The sequence below is a fragment of the Stegostoma tigrinum genome, chromosome 27, assembly GCF_030684315.1.
Source record: "Stegostoma tigrinum isolate sSteTig4 chromosome 27, sSteTig4.hap1, whole genome shotgun sequence".
In the NCBI taxonomy this organism is placed as follows: Eukaryota; Metazoa; Chordata; class Chondrichthyes; order Orectolobiformes; family Stegostomatidae; genus Stegostoma; species Stegostoma tigrinum.
In genome coordinates this window covers 23,846,885-23,860,807 of record NC_081380.1, presented here as the reverse complement: position 1 = coordinate 23,860,807, position 13,923 = coordinate 23,846,885, and the positions used below count along the sequence as shown (strand labels likewise).

The 13,923-nt window shown below is 38.5% G+C and overlaps 1 protein-coding gene across 1 annotated transcript in view; it reads left to right on the top strand.

Moving 5' to 3' along the window:
• The window catches only part of appbp2 (amyloid beta precursor protein (cytoplasmic tail) binding protein 2), a 69,662-nt gene that overhangs the window by 15,825 nt on the left and 39,914 nt on the right, over window positions 1-13,923 (top strand). Inside the window, exon 2 of the mRNA XM_048557269.2 lies at window positions 6,130-6,218. Coding sequence (XP_048413226.1) covers window positions 6,130-6,218 — 89 coding nt within the window. The remainder of the gene's footprint in view (window positions 1-6,129; window positions 6,219-13,923) is intronic.

Here is a 13,923-nt window from a genome sequence, read left to right as displayed (position 1 = left end):
TGTGTATTCCAGTAAGGGCTGTGGGAATCCAGGTGTGTACATGAATTTTTTTTGTGGTTCCGTGTTAAAAGGAGTGTTTTGTTAACTGGTTGGTTGTGTTTTTGAAGAGGATGTTTTCCTTTCGCATGTGGTCATAACCCACTTTAGTAAGCGCACTGATACTCAAGCACTAGTACTCCTGAAGTCGTCATAAAAGTGAAAGATTTAATCAGCTTGCTCAGTTTACCTGCCTGATAGATTTGGGTTAAGAGAAAACACTGTCCAGGTTTTTAGTGGTATAGCAGACCATGAAGGAGATTATGAGATTACAAAGACCTGTTGATCAATTGGGTCAATGGGCTGAGGAGTGGCAAATGGAGTTTAAATTGGACAAATGTGGGGTATTGTATTTTGGTATTACAAATAAGGACAGGACTTGTGCAGTTATTGGGAGGGCACTGGATAGTGTTGTAGAGCAGACACCTGGGAGTTCAAGTACATAATTCTTTGAAATTTGTGTCACAGGTAGACAGGATGGTTCAGAAGGCATTTCCGTCATTGCTGAGACCTTTGAGTATAGGAATTGGGATATCGTGTTGAGGTTGTACAGGACGTTGGTGAGGCCTGTTTTGGGGTATTGTGTGCAGTCCTGGTCACCCTGTAATAGGAAGGAATTATTGAACTGGAGAGGGTTCAGAAAAGATTTACCAGGATGTCGCTGAGAACGAAGTGTTTAAGATGTAAAACTAGACTGGAAAACTGGCTCATTTTTCACTGGAGCATAGGAGGTTAAGAGGTAACCTTATTGAGCAATTTAATAAATCATGAGGAATGTAGATAAGGTGAATGACAAGGGTCTTCTCCGTGGCTGTTGGAGTTCAAAGCTAGGGGGCATATTTTTAAGGTGAGAGGGGAAACATTTTTAAAAACGACATAAGGGGCAACTTTTTTACACGGGAAGTGGCTTGTGTGTGTGGAATGAACTGCTAGAGGAAGTGGTGGATCCAAGTACGGTTAAAACATTTAAACGACATTTGGATAAGTACATGAATAGGAAAGGTTTGGAGAAATATGGGCCAAGCTCAGGTGGGACTAATTTAGTTTGGGAATATGGTCGGCGTGGGCTGGTTGGATCGAAGGTTCCGTTTCCGTGCTGCAGGATTCTGACTCTGTATAAGCAGAACAGGAATGATTTTGTCAACATGCTGAACTGTCAACTCTCCAAAGAACTTAAAATCATGACACATAAGGAAATCATAAATTTCCTTGATAACGTATTTAAATTGATACAAGACCACAGGGGGAAGAAATGGACGTTTTTTTCTACATCACTCCCGCAAACACTTTGCATGTCTATGGAAAGAAGAGGAGTTAACGTTGCAAATATAATGAGATTTCAATGTAATTCATCTTGTGTCTCATTTACGCCCTTGAATTTTGCTTTATAATGTTCCTGTGAAGCACCATCACGTGTTCAATTAAGTTAAAAGCCCTACCTAACCATTTGTTTGTCATGTCTTCAACACTTCTTAATAAGTTACATAGCCACATTGTTTACTTCCAGCCTGCTGTGCAGCTTGAGAACCAAAAAGGCCAAGGCTCAGAGACAGTAACAATTGCGGATGCTGGAATCAGTCAATACATTGTGGAGCTGGAGTAACACAGCAGGTCAGGTAGCATTAGAGGAGCAGGAAAGTTGACATTTCAGATTTATGCCCTTCATCAGGACTACATTGAAAAAACCAAGGCTGACATTCCAGGGCCGTACTGTGGCAGTGTCAACTGTCAACGATACTATGTTTCAACAAGACATTAGACCGTTGTCCTATCTTCCTGCTTAGCTGTTTGTAAAAGATCCTGTGGCACTGTTTTGAAGAAGAGGAGTTATTCCCAGTTCAGAAATTTGTGTTGTCAAGAATGTTTGCTGAAGTAAGATAGTGGGAGATGGAATGTTTAATAGCTTAATTCTCAGTTGGCATAACAGCATTAGGATCAGGAAACTTTAACAGTAGGGTAGATTGAATTTTGAAAGCGGATCCTGATGGCTAAGCTAACTTGCCATTATTCCTATCCGCTGAACAATAAAGTCAGTGATCTGAAGAGACCTAAATTTTTATCCAGTAACTTCAAACATGGTTTTTTTAAAAATGCATTCATGAGATCTAGATGTTGCTGGCTAAGCCAGCAGTTATTGCCCTGTCAATGATGTCGTGAGCTACCTCGAACTCCTGTAGTTAACTGCTTCCATAGCTTTGTTGAGAGAGAGTTCCAGGATTTTGACCAAATGCCAATGAAGGAACGATAATTACAGTTCCAGGCCAGAATGTTGTGTGGCTTGGAAGGAAACTTTCTGCTGGTGGTGGCATTCCCATGAATCTGCTACCCTTGTCCTTCTAGTTAGTAGAGGTTGTAGATTTGGAATGGTTGTTGCAGGAACTTAGGTGAATTACTACAGTGCATCTTGTAGCTAGAATGTTGGTGGTGGAAGATGGCTGGCATTGTTTTGGGAAAACTTTTGTTGACTTGCTTTGAGATAAAGGGCCTTCCATAATTTCTACTGATTTATGTATTTCTTGTAATTGTGATTAATTTTAAGGTCTAATATCATCACTGCTGTTTATAGATGTTTTTCCATAAATCCTGGAGGAACAACATGTATGGGAAATAGCAGCCCTACATTAATTTTTCAGCCCTTGATGCTTCAGGTTAAGAGAACCTTATTGAACAGCTTATAAAATCATGAGGAATGTAGATAAGGTGAATGACAAGGGTCAGGCCTCATGAGCACTGCAAGCCATGTTAAGCAGCTTTAGGGAAGTTTTTATTATCTGTACTGGAAGCGCTACTTTTGATTCAGCAAAATTTAAGATTTGAAGGGCTGTTATGGATATAGCTTAAATGGTGTTTGAATCAAGGAGCTTAAAACAATACAGAAGTTCAGTGGGTTAGATGTATTAAATTATTTCCTCTGGGAAATTGAGCAGAAGGCATAAACATGAACATTAGAAGTTAGGAATAAAATCAGAAAGCACTTTTCTTTTTGTTCAAAAATACTTAATTCTAGAACTTTTTTTCTCTTACCCGACCCCCCCCCCCCAAATGTCTATGGGTGTTGGAACAATTAATTTTAAATAGTGTTTTGCAGTTTGTTTTTTGTGACAAGGGATATTAGAAGCCTTCTCTTGCTGAAACCTTTGTTATATCTAAACATCCTGCAGGGCATCCTAGATTTCTGTTGCCTGTTGCACTTGGTCTTCTAGCATGGCTCAGAAGAGATCAACTTGATTCGATCGAGCCCAGCTCAGATACCAAATGAACGGATGGATTTATTTCCCCAACAAGGAGGATACTTACAAGGCAGCACAAATTTATTTGCAATGGCATCTTTAAAAAGTTTTCTTTACTCTAAGACTTTGTCCTTGTCAGAATTATATGTAAGTGTATTTTTAATTGCCTCTGAACATTCCAGGACTATGTAATGCATTGAAATATGGTTTCATTGTTTTTCTGTGACTATTTCTAGAACACAAATGGCTTAAATGTACAATTTTATAATTTCTGATTTAGGACTGAAGATATTACAGAAAAATTGAAAGAACTGCCTACGCTGTAATATCTTCAACAAAAAACAAAGTTGCTGGAAAAGCCCAGCAGGTCTGTCTGCATATGTGAAGGAAAAAACTGAGTTAACCTTTTGGGTCTGGTTCTGAGAAAGAATCACCGGACCCAAAAAGTTAACTCTGTTTTTTTCCTTCATAGATGCTGCCAGACCTACTGGGTTTTTCCAGCAACTTTGTTTTTTGTTGAAGATGTTACAGTTTTTTTTAACTCTTCAGTTTTAAGTGGACTGCAATGAACTGTTGAAGTGGTTGCAAAAGTGGCAGTTGACTTTTTTGCAAATTTTTGTGTAATTTTGAGACCTATTGTCAAAGCTGACTCCATGAGTCTTTAGAGATAGTAGGAACTGCCGATGCTGGAGAATCTGAGGTAACAAGGTGTAGCACTGGATGAACACAGGCCGAGCAGGAAAGCTGACGTTTTGGGTCTAGACCCTTCTTCAGAATTTCTTGTTATCAGAATTATCTTGTTACACATTATTATCCTTTAGTCATTACTCAGGTTTGTCATGTAACAAAGGAAAAGCATTAAGATCCATTCACAACAGAGGAAGTGTGAATGACCTCTATTTCCTGCTGCTGAAGATCAGTGGCCTTTGCCCATGTGATTGAATCTAATTCTTGTTATCAAAAGGACATGTTTTGCCTTGTGTTGTGAACCAATGGCCAGTAATCACGTAATTAATTTCCTGATCTAAGAGTTTTAATTTCAAAACCCCGAAGACTCCTGGTAGTCTGAAAACTGATGTCAGCACTGCTGCTGATTGAAGCTTTACGAGACTTCTCCAGCCTGTACTGAAAAGCTCAGGAAGCACCTGCAATGATATTGGACTTCTGATCACCTCCGTTTCCAAAGCTTCAATATGTGATTTGCAGAAGTCTTTGCTTTGAAAGAACCTTGCAGTGATCCAAAACTGACCCTAACCCTTTGAACTGTTGAAACTTCAGTTCTAGGGCGGGAAAGGCTCTCTTCTTTGGACTCATACAATGTGAACTGCTAACTATTTTGTTTTGGGACTTCTAGAAGTATATGCCCGTTTTTAAAATTATACCTTTCTTGAGTATATGTTTTGTGACTGTTAACAAAGTGACGGACTTGCTGGGGTGTATGTAAATAAAAATATGCAAATCCATGATAGCAGCAGGCTAGCTCCAAACAGGGTTTGAGAATATGCTGATCAGCATTTTCAAAATGAAACTACATTGATTACAGACAGTTAGGAAAGGGAATTGGGGATTTCGTTTTATCCATCCCCTCCTGTCTGAAACACCTCCTTTTCTGAAATGCATGAATGTTGTGATAAATTCCAGATGAGTGTAAAAATAATACATATTGAAGTTACAAATTTAGTTTGCATAGTAGTTCCTTTTGATGGTTCTGATCCTCGTTTAAAAGATTGTAATTTGGACTGTTCAGATTATGTCTTTTCAATTTAATTAAAACAATGTACTGCTTGGAAATAGAAGAAGAGAAATCTCCGAGAAGCAAAACATTCTGGAGCTATTGGACATATTAGACTCTCCCTGGCATTAGACTTTACAGTTGTACAGTGCCCAGAAAGTAGATCATTTCAAATGTGTATATGTTAACTGCTGTGTTTCAGTAGGTCATAACTGTAGCAAGTAATAAAATAAGAAGTTAACTTATAACTGTACTGTGAAGGATTTCATGCTGAGCTGCTTAACTTTTGCTTTGCCATTCTTTTTTGCTTCAACAGTTAATGATGTGTCATGGAAGTTGTAGTTTTAATTGCATAGAAATTCCTCTGGCCGTGTTTCCAGATTGAGATATCTACAAAGGGATGTAGTTCACACTGCTCAAACTCCTATCTTTCTGCGTAACTTAACAGCATGTTCTATGGAAATAAAAGATAAAAGGCAAAGATAACTGTCTCATAAAATTGTATACTCAGCCAAGGTTTGTGTGATTTCTGCTGCAGTTTTCATTTAGGTCCAGAAGTTTGTGATTCAAGCTGTAATTATCATTTACAGTCTTCATTTTTTTTTCTTATTTATGCTCAAGTCTTGAGTGGTTAGTAGTTTCCTGTCTCAAAATGTTGTTTTCATCCCATCGTTCAGAGTTGGGCTGTTTTTATCTTCTTACTTTTGCTCCAGCCCCTCAAAGGCGTCTTTGGTATAAATTGTGCCTAATTCAGTAATACGTCAGCAGCCTTGTTGAAAAGCTATAGAATGGCAGGTGCAAAAAATGAAAAGCAATTCTCTGTTGAAATACACCATAAAAGGAAACAACATTCTCTCACACAAAATGTGTCGCACCTTGGTTGATATGCTTGATACCGTTGCTGCTGCCCCTCAGGTAGTCAGTGATCCATTAACCTTTGACTGCAAAGAAACTTTGTACAACTGCTCCTTTGAAAATAAGGGGAAACATCAAAAACAGTGGCAAGCCCAAATAAAACTGGGGGAATGGATTGATTTCCATCTTTCTCTTTACAGTTAACAAAATATGTAAATACTTATAATTAGTGATGTAATTTTCCTGATCTGACTAAATTCCCATTGGCTTTTGCAGCTTTATCAACAAGGACGCTTATGCCAACTTGGTGGTGAATTCTGTGAGCTTGAGGTGTTTGCCAAGGTGCTTAGAGCATCAGACAAAAGGTAGGAGTTCTTGTTCCTGCATCCATGTAGAAGTTTTTTAAAAATATAATTTGAACTTGATACTACCCAGCCAGCTGTGTGCAGGTTTTGGATCTGAAAGCAGCTGACAAGTAATAGGATTCTAACCTGAAATTTGGCAATCTGGAATTGCCCACGGTGTTCTTTTCTACCCTACTTTCCGTAAATGCAATGTGCTTGAAATTGTCAATGTCAAAATGTTTTGAGTTAAACAGCAATTTTCTGACTTCCAAATATACTAACAAATTGGAGTTTTGTTCTGTACCTTTTTGGTTCAACCACTCCCTATAGACCTGTTTGATACTTTTTGACTGAATGTTATTTTCAATCTGCTTTAATTATATTTTCCTGATGGGCAAAATTAACCCCAATTCAAATAGTAATTTTTTGTGTTTGGTTGAAAATATATATAATTCTTTCAAGACCAATTTACTTTTCTTATTCTTAAGCTAAACAACAGTTGTATACATTTGTTTGGTGTTTGAAAAGGCAAGTTAAAATAAAATGACTCCAGCTGCCTTCCCATCTCACATTGATGGCTAGATACCAAAAGATGCCCCACTTTTTTTTCACCAAACCTCTGTCACTTCTACAGCTCCTCCTCCTCTTGGAGGGTTAGTCCCTTTTACCTTTCGAAAAAAATAACTCGAGGTTTGCAACCTCTATGAATGAAGAACTAACTACTGCTTTCAGTCTTAATAGACAGCTCCTTTATCCTGAGACTGATCTTTAGTTCTAGACACTCCAATCAAGTGAAATCGTCTCTTGTTGTTCCTCCCTCTTAAGCCCATTTGAGGATTTTAAGATTTCAGTGGGTTTTTCATTTGTTCTAGACTCAGGAGAGCATAGGCCCTTTCTGTTCATTTTCTCCTGGTGACTTCCTGTGACTGCTTTAGCCAACTAATCACCTTGTTTTGCACTGTATTTTGGCCAGTTTGAGCTAGTGATATTTCTGGTCGTAATTTTTGTACCTGGAGTTCATGCTGGCCTGGAAAAAAATCTCCAAATGAAAATAGTCCACTATAACACTGCTTACTTTATCTGAGGGAGATTTTTGTTTATGATATAACATTTTTCAGGTTTAGGAGCCTTCTTAAAAACTTGATGGGGATGGTGGGCAAAGAAAGTGTCTGTTCTCAATGAATATTTTTATTTGTGAGGTGTACAGTAAATAATTTGTCAGGCGGATCCTTTACCTGACAAAACAGATTAAATTTGCCCTGATCTCTCAGTGTTTGATGCTGTCAGAATGGTACAGCAGAGACTTGCTGGTTTCAGTATATTGTCCAAGATCAAACTGAAGAAACTATGGCATATGAAGGAAGTAAAATTAAGGAATAGAAACTGGTGAACAGCCATTCCCAGTTGATGTTTAGCATAGTGCTGTGAAATGTGGTAGCACTCCATATGAACAGCAAAAGTTTAAATGTGCAATATATGTTCTTTGTACAAAACAGGATTGTAATTCTGGATGAGGAAACGTTCTACATGTGGTCTCGGCATTGAAACTACATTTAACCAAATTAGTTTCTTCAAGATTATGCACTGTCTGTTCTGTTCCCTTGGGTGTGGGGTGGGGGCGCATAGGCATTGAATGCAAGCCAGTAATATTGGGAAGGACTGACAAGTTAATGATGATGAGAATGGTTAAAAACTTGGAAAGTACTGAAGCTCAGCTGGACCTTGGTGTACCAATCCACAGATCTCTGAAGGAAGCAGGACTGATGGATAAAATGGTTCTGAAGACAGATGGGATGCTTGCTTTATATTATTCAAAACCTCAGCTAGAATGTTTTGCCAGCACCGTGAAACGCTGGTTTGGTCACAGCTGGAGCACATTTCGGGTCACTGCACCATTGGAAGGATGTGTGATTTGCACTTGTGAGGACATAGTAGAGATTTATCAAGATATTGCTGGCACCGGAGGGTCAGAGCCATGAGAAAAGATTGGATGAGCTGAGGTTGTTTTCCTTGCAGCTGCAAAGGTTGAAGAAGGACCTGATAGAGGTGTATAAGATTGTGAGGGGCATGGATAGGGTTGATATGAAAACAAGTTTCCATCAGATGAGGTCAATAATCAGGGAACAATCGATTTTACATAAAATGGTAGAAGGCAAAGAGGAGAGCTCGGAATTGTTTTCACTTGGGATGGTGCGAGTTTGGAACTCACCAACTGAAAGGTGGTTGATTTAGAAACATTCATAATATTTGAGTAGTATTTAGAAATTTGAGTGTTCCTATAACCTTCGTGGGCTTGATGTAGTCAGCTTTGACTAGCATGGACACAACAGGCTGAAAGGCCTACTATCCTGTAAACCCCTCTGTCTACATATCGATAAATCTATTATTGCCGTTCTTCAGGATAATATGGATAATAGGAAACTGAAGTATTTAACATTTCTCTGATTAGAGAGATTGGTGTCATCTGCTAACCTAGAAGTTGTGTTGTCAAGCGTAACACAATTTAAATTATCAGAATTCTAGAAATTGAAGAATTTTAAATGCAAGCTTTTTTCTTTTTTTAGTGAAACCTTGATGTGTTAAAATTGTTCATTCTACAAAAATAATTTGTTTGGCAAATTGAAAGGGAAATGTACCCAGTGTGAATTGTAATTTGATTACCTCCACTGAAGAGTTTTTAAAAAAATGTTCCACCTAGCGTTTTGTTTTAGGGAAAAAAAAACTAATTGAAGAAAATGAGTTTGCCTGAAACCCCCTCAGATTTTAAAGTCTTTTTTTTTAAAAAAAGAGCATGGCGCAGCCTCACATTCCAAAACCAAATCCTGTTATTGTTGTTCTAAGTTTACATTTTTTCTGTTCCCAGATGTCTACTAGTGTCACTTGCTTCTTACCACTTTCTTTCTCTCCTCCTCCACATTCAAACAATCTTTTGATTTTTAAATACTCTTCCCATTAAATATTAGTGTTTCATGTTGGGTCAATTTTGGCAATTTTCTTGACTTTTAGCAGTTCAGAAGAAATCAATTGTAGGCCTTGATGCTGTTGTCAGCTTTCAAATGCAAAGTTACAGGAGAGAGAGTCAATATTCGAAACTCTTATAAATAGGCATGTATGCTTATATAAACATGAAGTCCTATTTTGAGTAAAAGCTAAAGTTGGCCTTAAATGAAAGGAGCTGGTACTAATGCTGCTGAGATATTGGCATTCAAATCACCTGAAAAAAGTGTTTCAAAATATTTTGTTTTTGCTCCTGGTGTTATTCATTGATTGCCTCTTACACTGTACATGGTGCGCACGCGCGCGCACACACAATTTAAAAGGGGAGAGAAGATGCTTTGGGGCTTCCAGCAACATGGAAACACCATAAAATGAAATCCTTTTTGATTTGATAATCCTCAACTCCACTTTCCAACCTTTCCCCTTCACCATCTACTCCCTTACTGATTAATCTGTCTCAACCTTGCATTTATTTAACAACTGCCTCTACAACATTCCTATAGTAATTCCTCTTCATCATCTTATCTTAAAGAAGCAACTCCTTACTCTGAAATTATGCCAGTGCTACGAGACCCTCATCTGAAAGGGAAATAGTATCTCAGAATTTTACTCTGTCGCGCCTTCTAAGGATTTTTCAGTGCTTCAACAAGGTCGCCCTAATTCTTCTAAACCCTAATGACAGTATATGGAAGCTGCTCCATGCCAGGATCTACTGAGTAAAGCTCTGAAGTGTCTCCAATGTCAGTATATCTTGCCTTAGATTAAGGGACCAAAACTGTTCACAATATTCTAGGTGTAATCTAACTTAGCTTGTATAGTATTTGCAAGACTTTGCTGCTTTTGTTCTCCATTCCCTTCAAATCAAAGGCCAGCATTCCACTTACATTCCCTGTTACATTCTGAGCTTGTATGCTAACCTTTTCTGATTATCTACAAGGCCACAAATCCCTTTTTGCCGTAACTTCCTGGAGTCTTACCCCATTTAAGTAATATTCAGCTCCTCTATTCTTCCTGCCAAATTGCATAACCTCCTTTTTTCCCCACATTATATTCTATCTGCCAAGTTTTAGCTCCCTTAACCTGTCTGTATACCTTCACAGACTTATTGCATCATCCTCACCACTTCCTGAGCAACTATTTTTGTCTTCCAGCTGGCCGTTAGTTAATTAACTATATGTGCATACCTTTCCAAACATCATTGGAAGTCCAAATGTATCACAGCTACTGGGTATCCTTTCACCATTCTGTTTGTTATCTCCTCAAAGAATTGTAATAAATTTGTTAAGAAACCATGCATTTCTAAATGCTCTGCTATTATGTCCTTTGTAATAGCCTTAACATTTCCTAATGACAGATGTTAGGCTAATTGACTTGATTTGTTTCTCTCCCTTTTTTGAATTAAGGATGTTACATTGGCAGTTTGCCAATCCTCTGGGATTTCAAGAATCTAAGCATTCTTGAAAGATTATAACCCGTGTATCCACCATTTCTGCAGCAACATTCTTTAATGCCCTGGGGTGTAACGCATCAAGTCTGGACACTTGGGTTGACCTTTTTTGCCTCATTAGTTACCCTATACCTCTTTAACAAGAGTTATTTATTTCCTTCCTCTCCTTTTGGCACTTGAGATGGAGGTAGTAAGTTAAAATAGGGCCACATTGGAAAAGAATTGGTGTAGTACTGCCATAGTTCTTTGCTTTGTTTCATGTGTATGTATTTCAACAAGGTCATATGCTCTCACATGCACTGATTGGATTGACAGCTGAAATGCTTTATTGACAAAAGGACAAGCTAATGTTTTGACCAACTCTGCCTAAAGTAAAAGGCCTGGAAGCAGTTGCACTTGACTATAAATCATAAAAGGTGTGACAATAATGATTCCTTAGAGTCTTAGAGATGTGCAGCATGCAAACAGATCCTTTGATCCAACTTGTCCATGCCAATTGGGTATCCTAGAGAAATCTAGTCCCATTTGCCAGTATTTGGCCCATATCCCTCCAAACCCTTCCAATTCATGTACCCATCTAGATATCTTTTAAACATTGTAATTGTACTCGTCTTCGCCACTTCCTCCGGCAGCTGATTGCATACACGCAGCACCCTCTGCATGAAAAGGTTGCTTGTTAGGTCCTTTTTTTTAATCTTTCTCCTCTCACCTTAAACCTATGCCTTCTGGGGATGACGAGAGAAGTTGAGGTTTTGGTCAAGAAAAAGAAGGAAGCAGAGATTGAATGAATCCTTAGAGTATAAAGGCAGTAGGAGTATACTTGAGGGAACTTGGGAAGGCAAAAAATGGGACATGGAATAGCTTTGACAAATAGTGTTAAGAAGAATCCAAAGGGATTTCTTAAATACATTAAGAACAGAAGGGTAACTACAGAGAAAATAGGGCGCCTCGAAGATCAGCTACGCCACCTATGCATGGAGCCGCAGGAGATGGTGGAGATACTAGATGATTATTTTGCATCAATGTTTGCCGTGGAGAAGGATATGAGGATGGTAGAGTGTGGGGAAATAAATAGTGACATCTTGACAAATGCCCATATAGCAGAAAAGGTGGTGCTGGTCAGTTTAATAAGCATAAAGGTGAAGAAATCCCCAGAACCTCATCAGATGAACACTAGAACGTTGTGGGAAGCTAGGGAAGTAATTGCTTGGCCCTTTCCTGAGATATTATTATCATCAATAACCACAGGTGAAGTGCCAGAAGACTGGAGGTTGGTTAACTTGGCGCCCCATTTAAGAAGGTGGTAAGGAAAAGCCATGGAATTGTCTACTGATGAGCCTGACATTGGTGGTAGGCAACTTGTTGAAGGAAATCCTGAGGTACAGGATTTGTACCTAATTTAGAAAGACAAGGACTGATTAGGGATAGTCAACGTGGCTTTGTGCGTGCGAGATCATGTCTCGCTAACTTAATTGAGCTGTTTGATGAAGTAACAAGGAGGATTGTCACTAGAAAATGTAAGACCTTTTTGTCTTCGGCCACACTGCCCCTTGAATGTAGTGCAGTGAAAAGATGTATCATGTTGTATCACCATTGCCGATAAACAAAGGTGAGGTTTGAGATACAGTCATGTCTTAATTGTAATTTTGTCTATAAAACTGTCGTGCATACTGAAGAAGTTGCTGCTGAGATTTAGAGGAACTAAATGAGTAGCTACTGTATCTTAATTTTTGGATTCAGCTTTAGCGTGTGCATTTATTTTTAGAACCTTCTGTATTACCAGATCATTTTCAGGATCACGACTTTTATTTTGTGCAACTCTATTGATATTGTGCTGCTGAAAACAACAGGTTCCAATGTGGCTTGTGACTGCAGACTGTTCACGGGTTCTATGAGATGTTATTGTTCTCATTATAAATTCTTTTCATCAGTCATTCCAGCTTGGCTAAATATTTCAATTTCATGCATAGTTGCAGAATATCGGGTTCTGAACGGGAGTAGACTGCTCAGCTGTTTTGATTCTGCTCTGTAATTCAGTAAATCATACTTGATCTAGTTGTGGTCTTGACTTAGTCTTTTTGTCAAACTAGCCCCCGCCCCTGCCCTCAACCCTTTATTCCTTTGTTGACCGAAAAACTGCCCAAATCTGCCTTGAGAAAGTTAATACTAATTCAAGTATCAAGTCAAAAACGGGGCATTCATGTAGCACAGTGGACCATAAGAAGCATCTATTCTGTTGAATTCAAATTTTACATCTATTATGGTGGGATTTGAATCCATGTGTCCACACAATTAATCTTGGGTTGTGTTCATTGTCAGATATACCACCATTTCCCAACATGTTCACTGTCTTCTCAGCCCAGGACTTAAGTACAGGTTTTTATTCGAGCAGTGTCCTAAGCCAACCATCATCACTTCCATCATGAATGACCACATGTTCCATTCTAAATGGGGATGCTTGCTGCTGTTTATGCACCACCTTTTCTGTAATATGGACATTTCCCAAAAACTGGATGCTAAAGCAGTTTGTGTCTAAGTGCAGCAACACCCGGACAACACCCCAGGTTTGGGTTAATAAGGAAAAGTAACATTCACACCACAATTCATGCCAGGAACTAATTTTGTGCATGATTTTCATGGTAAGGTCCTTTTGTGGAGGCTTGGAGTGTCATTTGTAAATTGCAAGTACTGCATGTACATTTTTTTTTAGTACTTGCGTGCATGTGCAAGAAATATTCTGATAAGTCTTCAGCTGATTGGAGCGTTCCAGTATGACAAGTGCAAGACATGCAAGTTTACCATATTTGATTTTGCTTCAGTAGGATCTTGCTTTTTTTTGGAACCCATGATTGAAACTAGCTGAGACAAAGGAAGATTTTATTAATTTTTTCCATTTTTGTCTTTGAACAACGTTTTCTCGTCAAGGCAGTGCCCTTTGGCTTTTGCATCTCCTCCAGTTTTTTGGGATGTTGACATTGGGTTTCAACTGAACATGCTGTGTACATATGCACAACTATCCCTATTTATTGGATGCATAAAAACATAGTTTTGCGTAAGAAATCAGGATATTTCATTTAACATATCAAGCAATGGGACGAAGTTTCTATGTAATCATACTATCGGTACATTAATTTCTTTCTCCTTCTTGTATCCATTCTTGATTCCCTTTTAATACATACATGCAATGCCCTCGTATGGAATGGTTGAGTAGAGGTCACGTTGGCACTTCTGTATTTAAACCTTATTGGATAATATATGCTGTCTGTTTCATGTTTCTTGTAA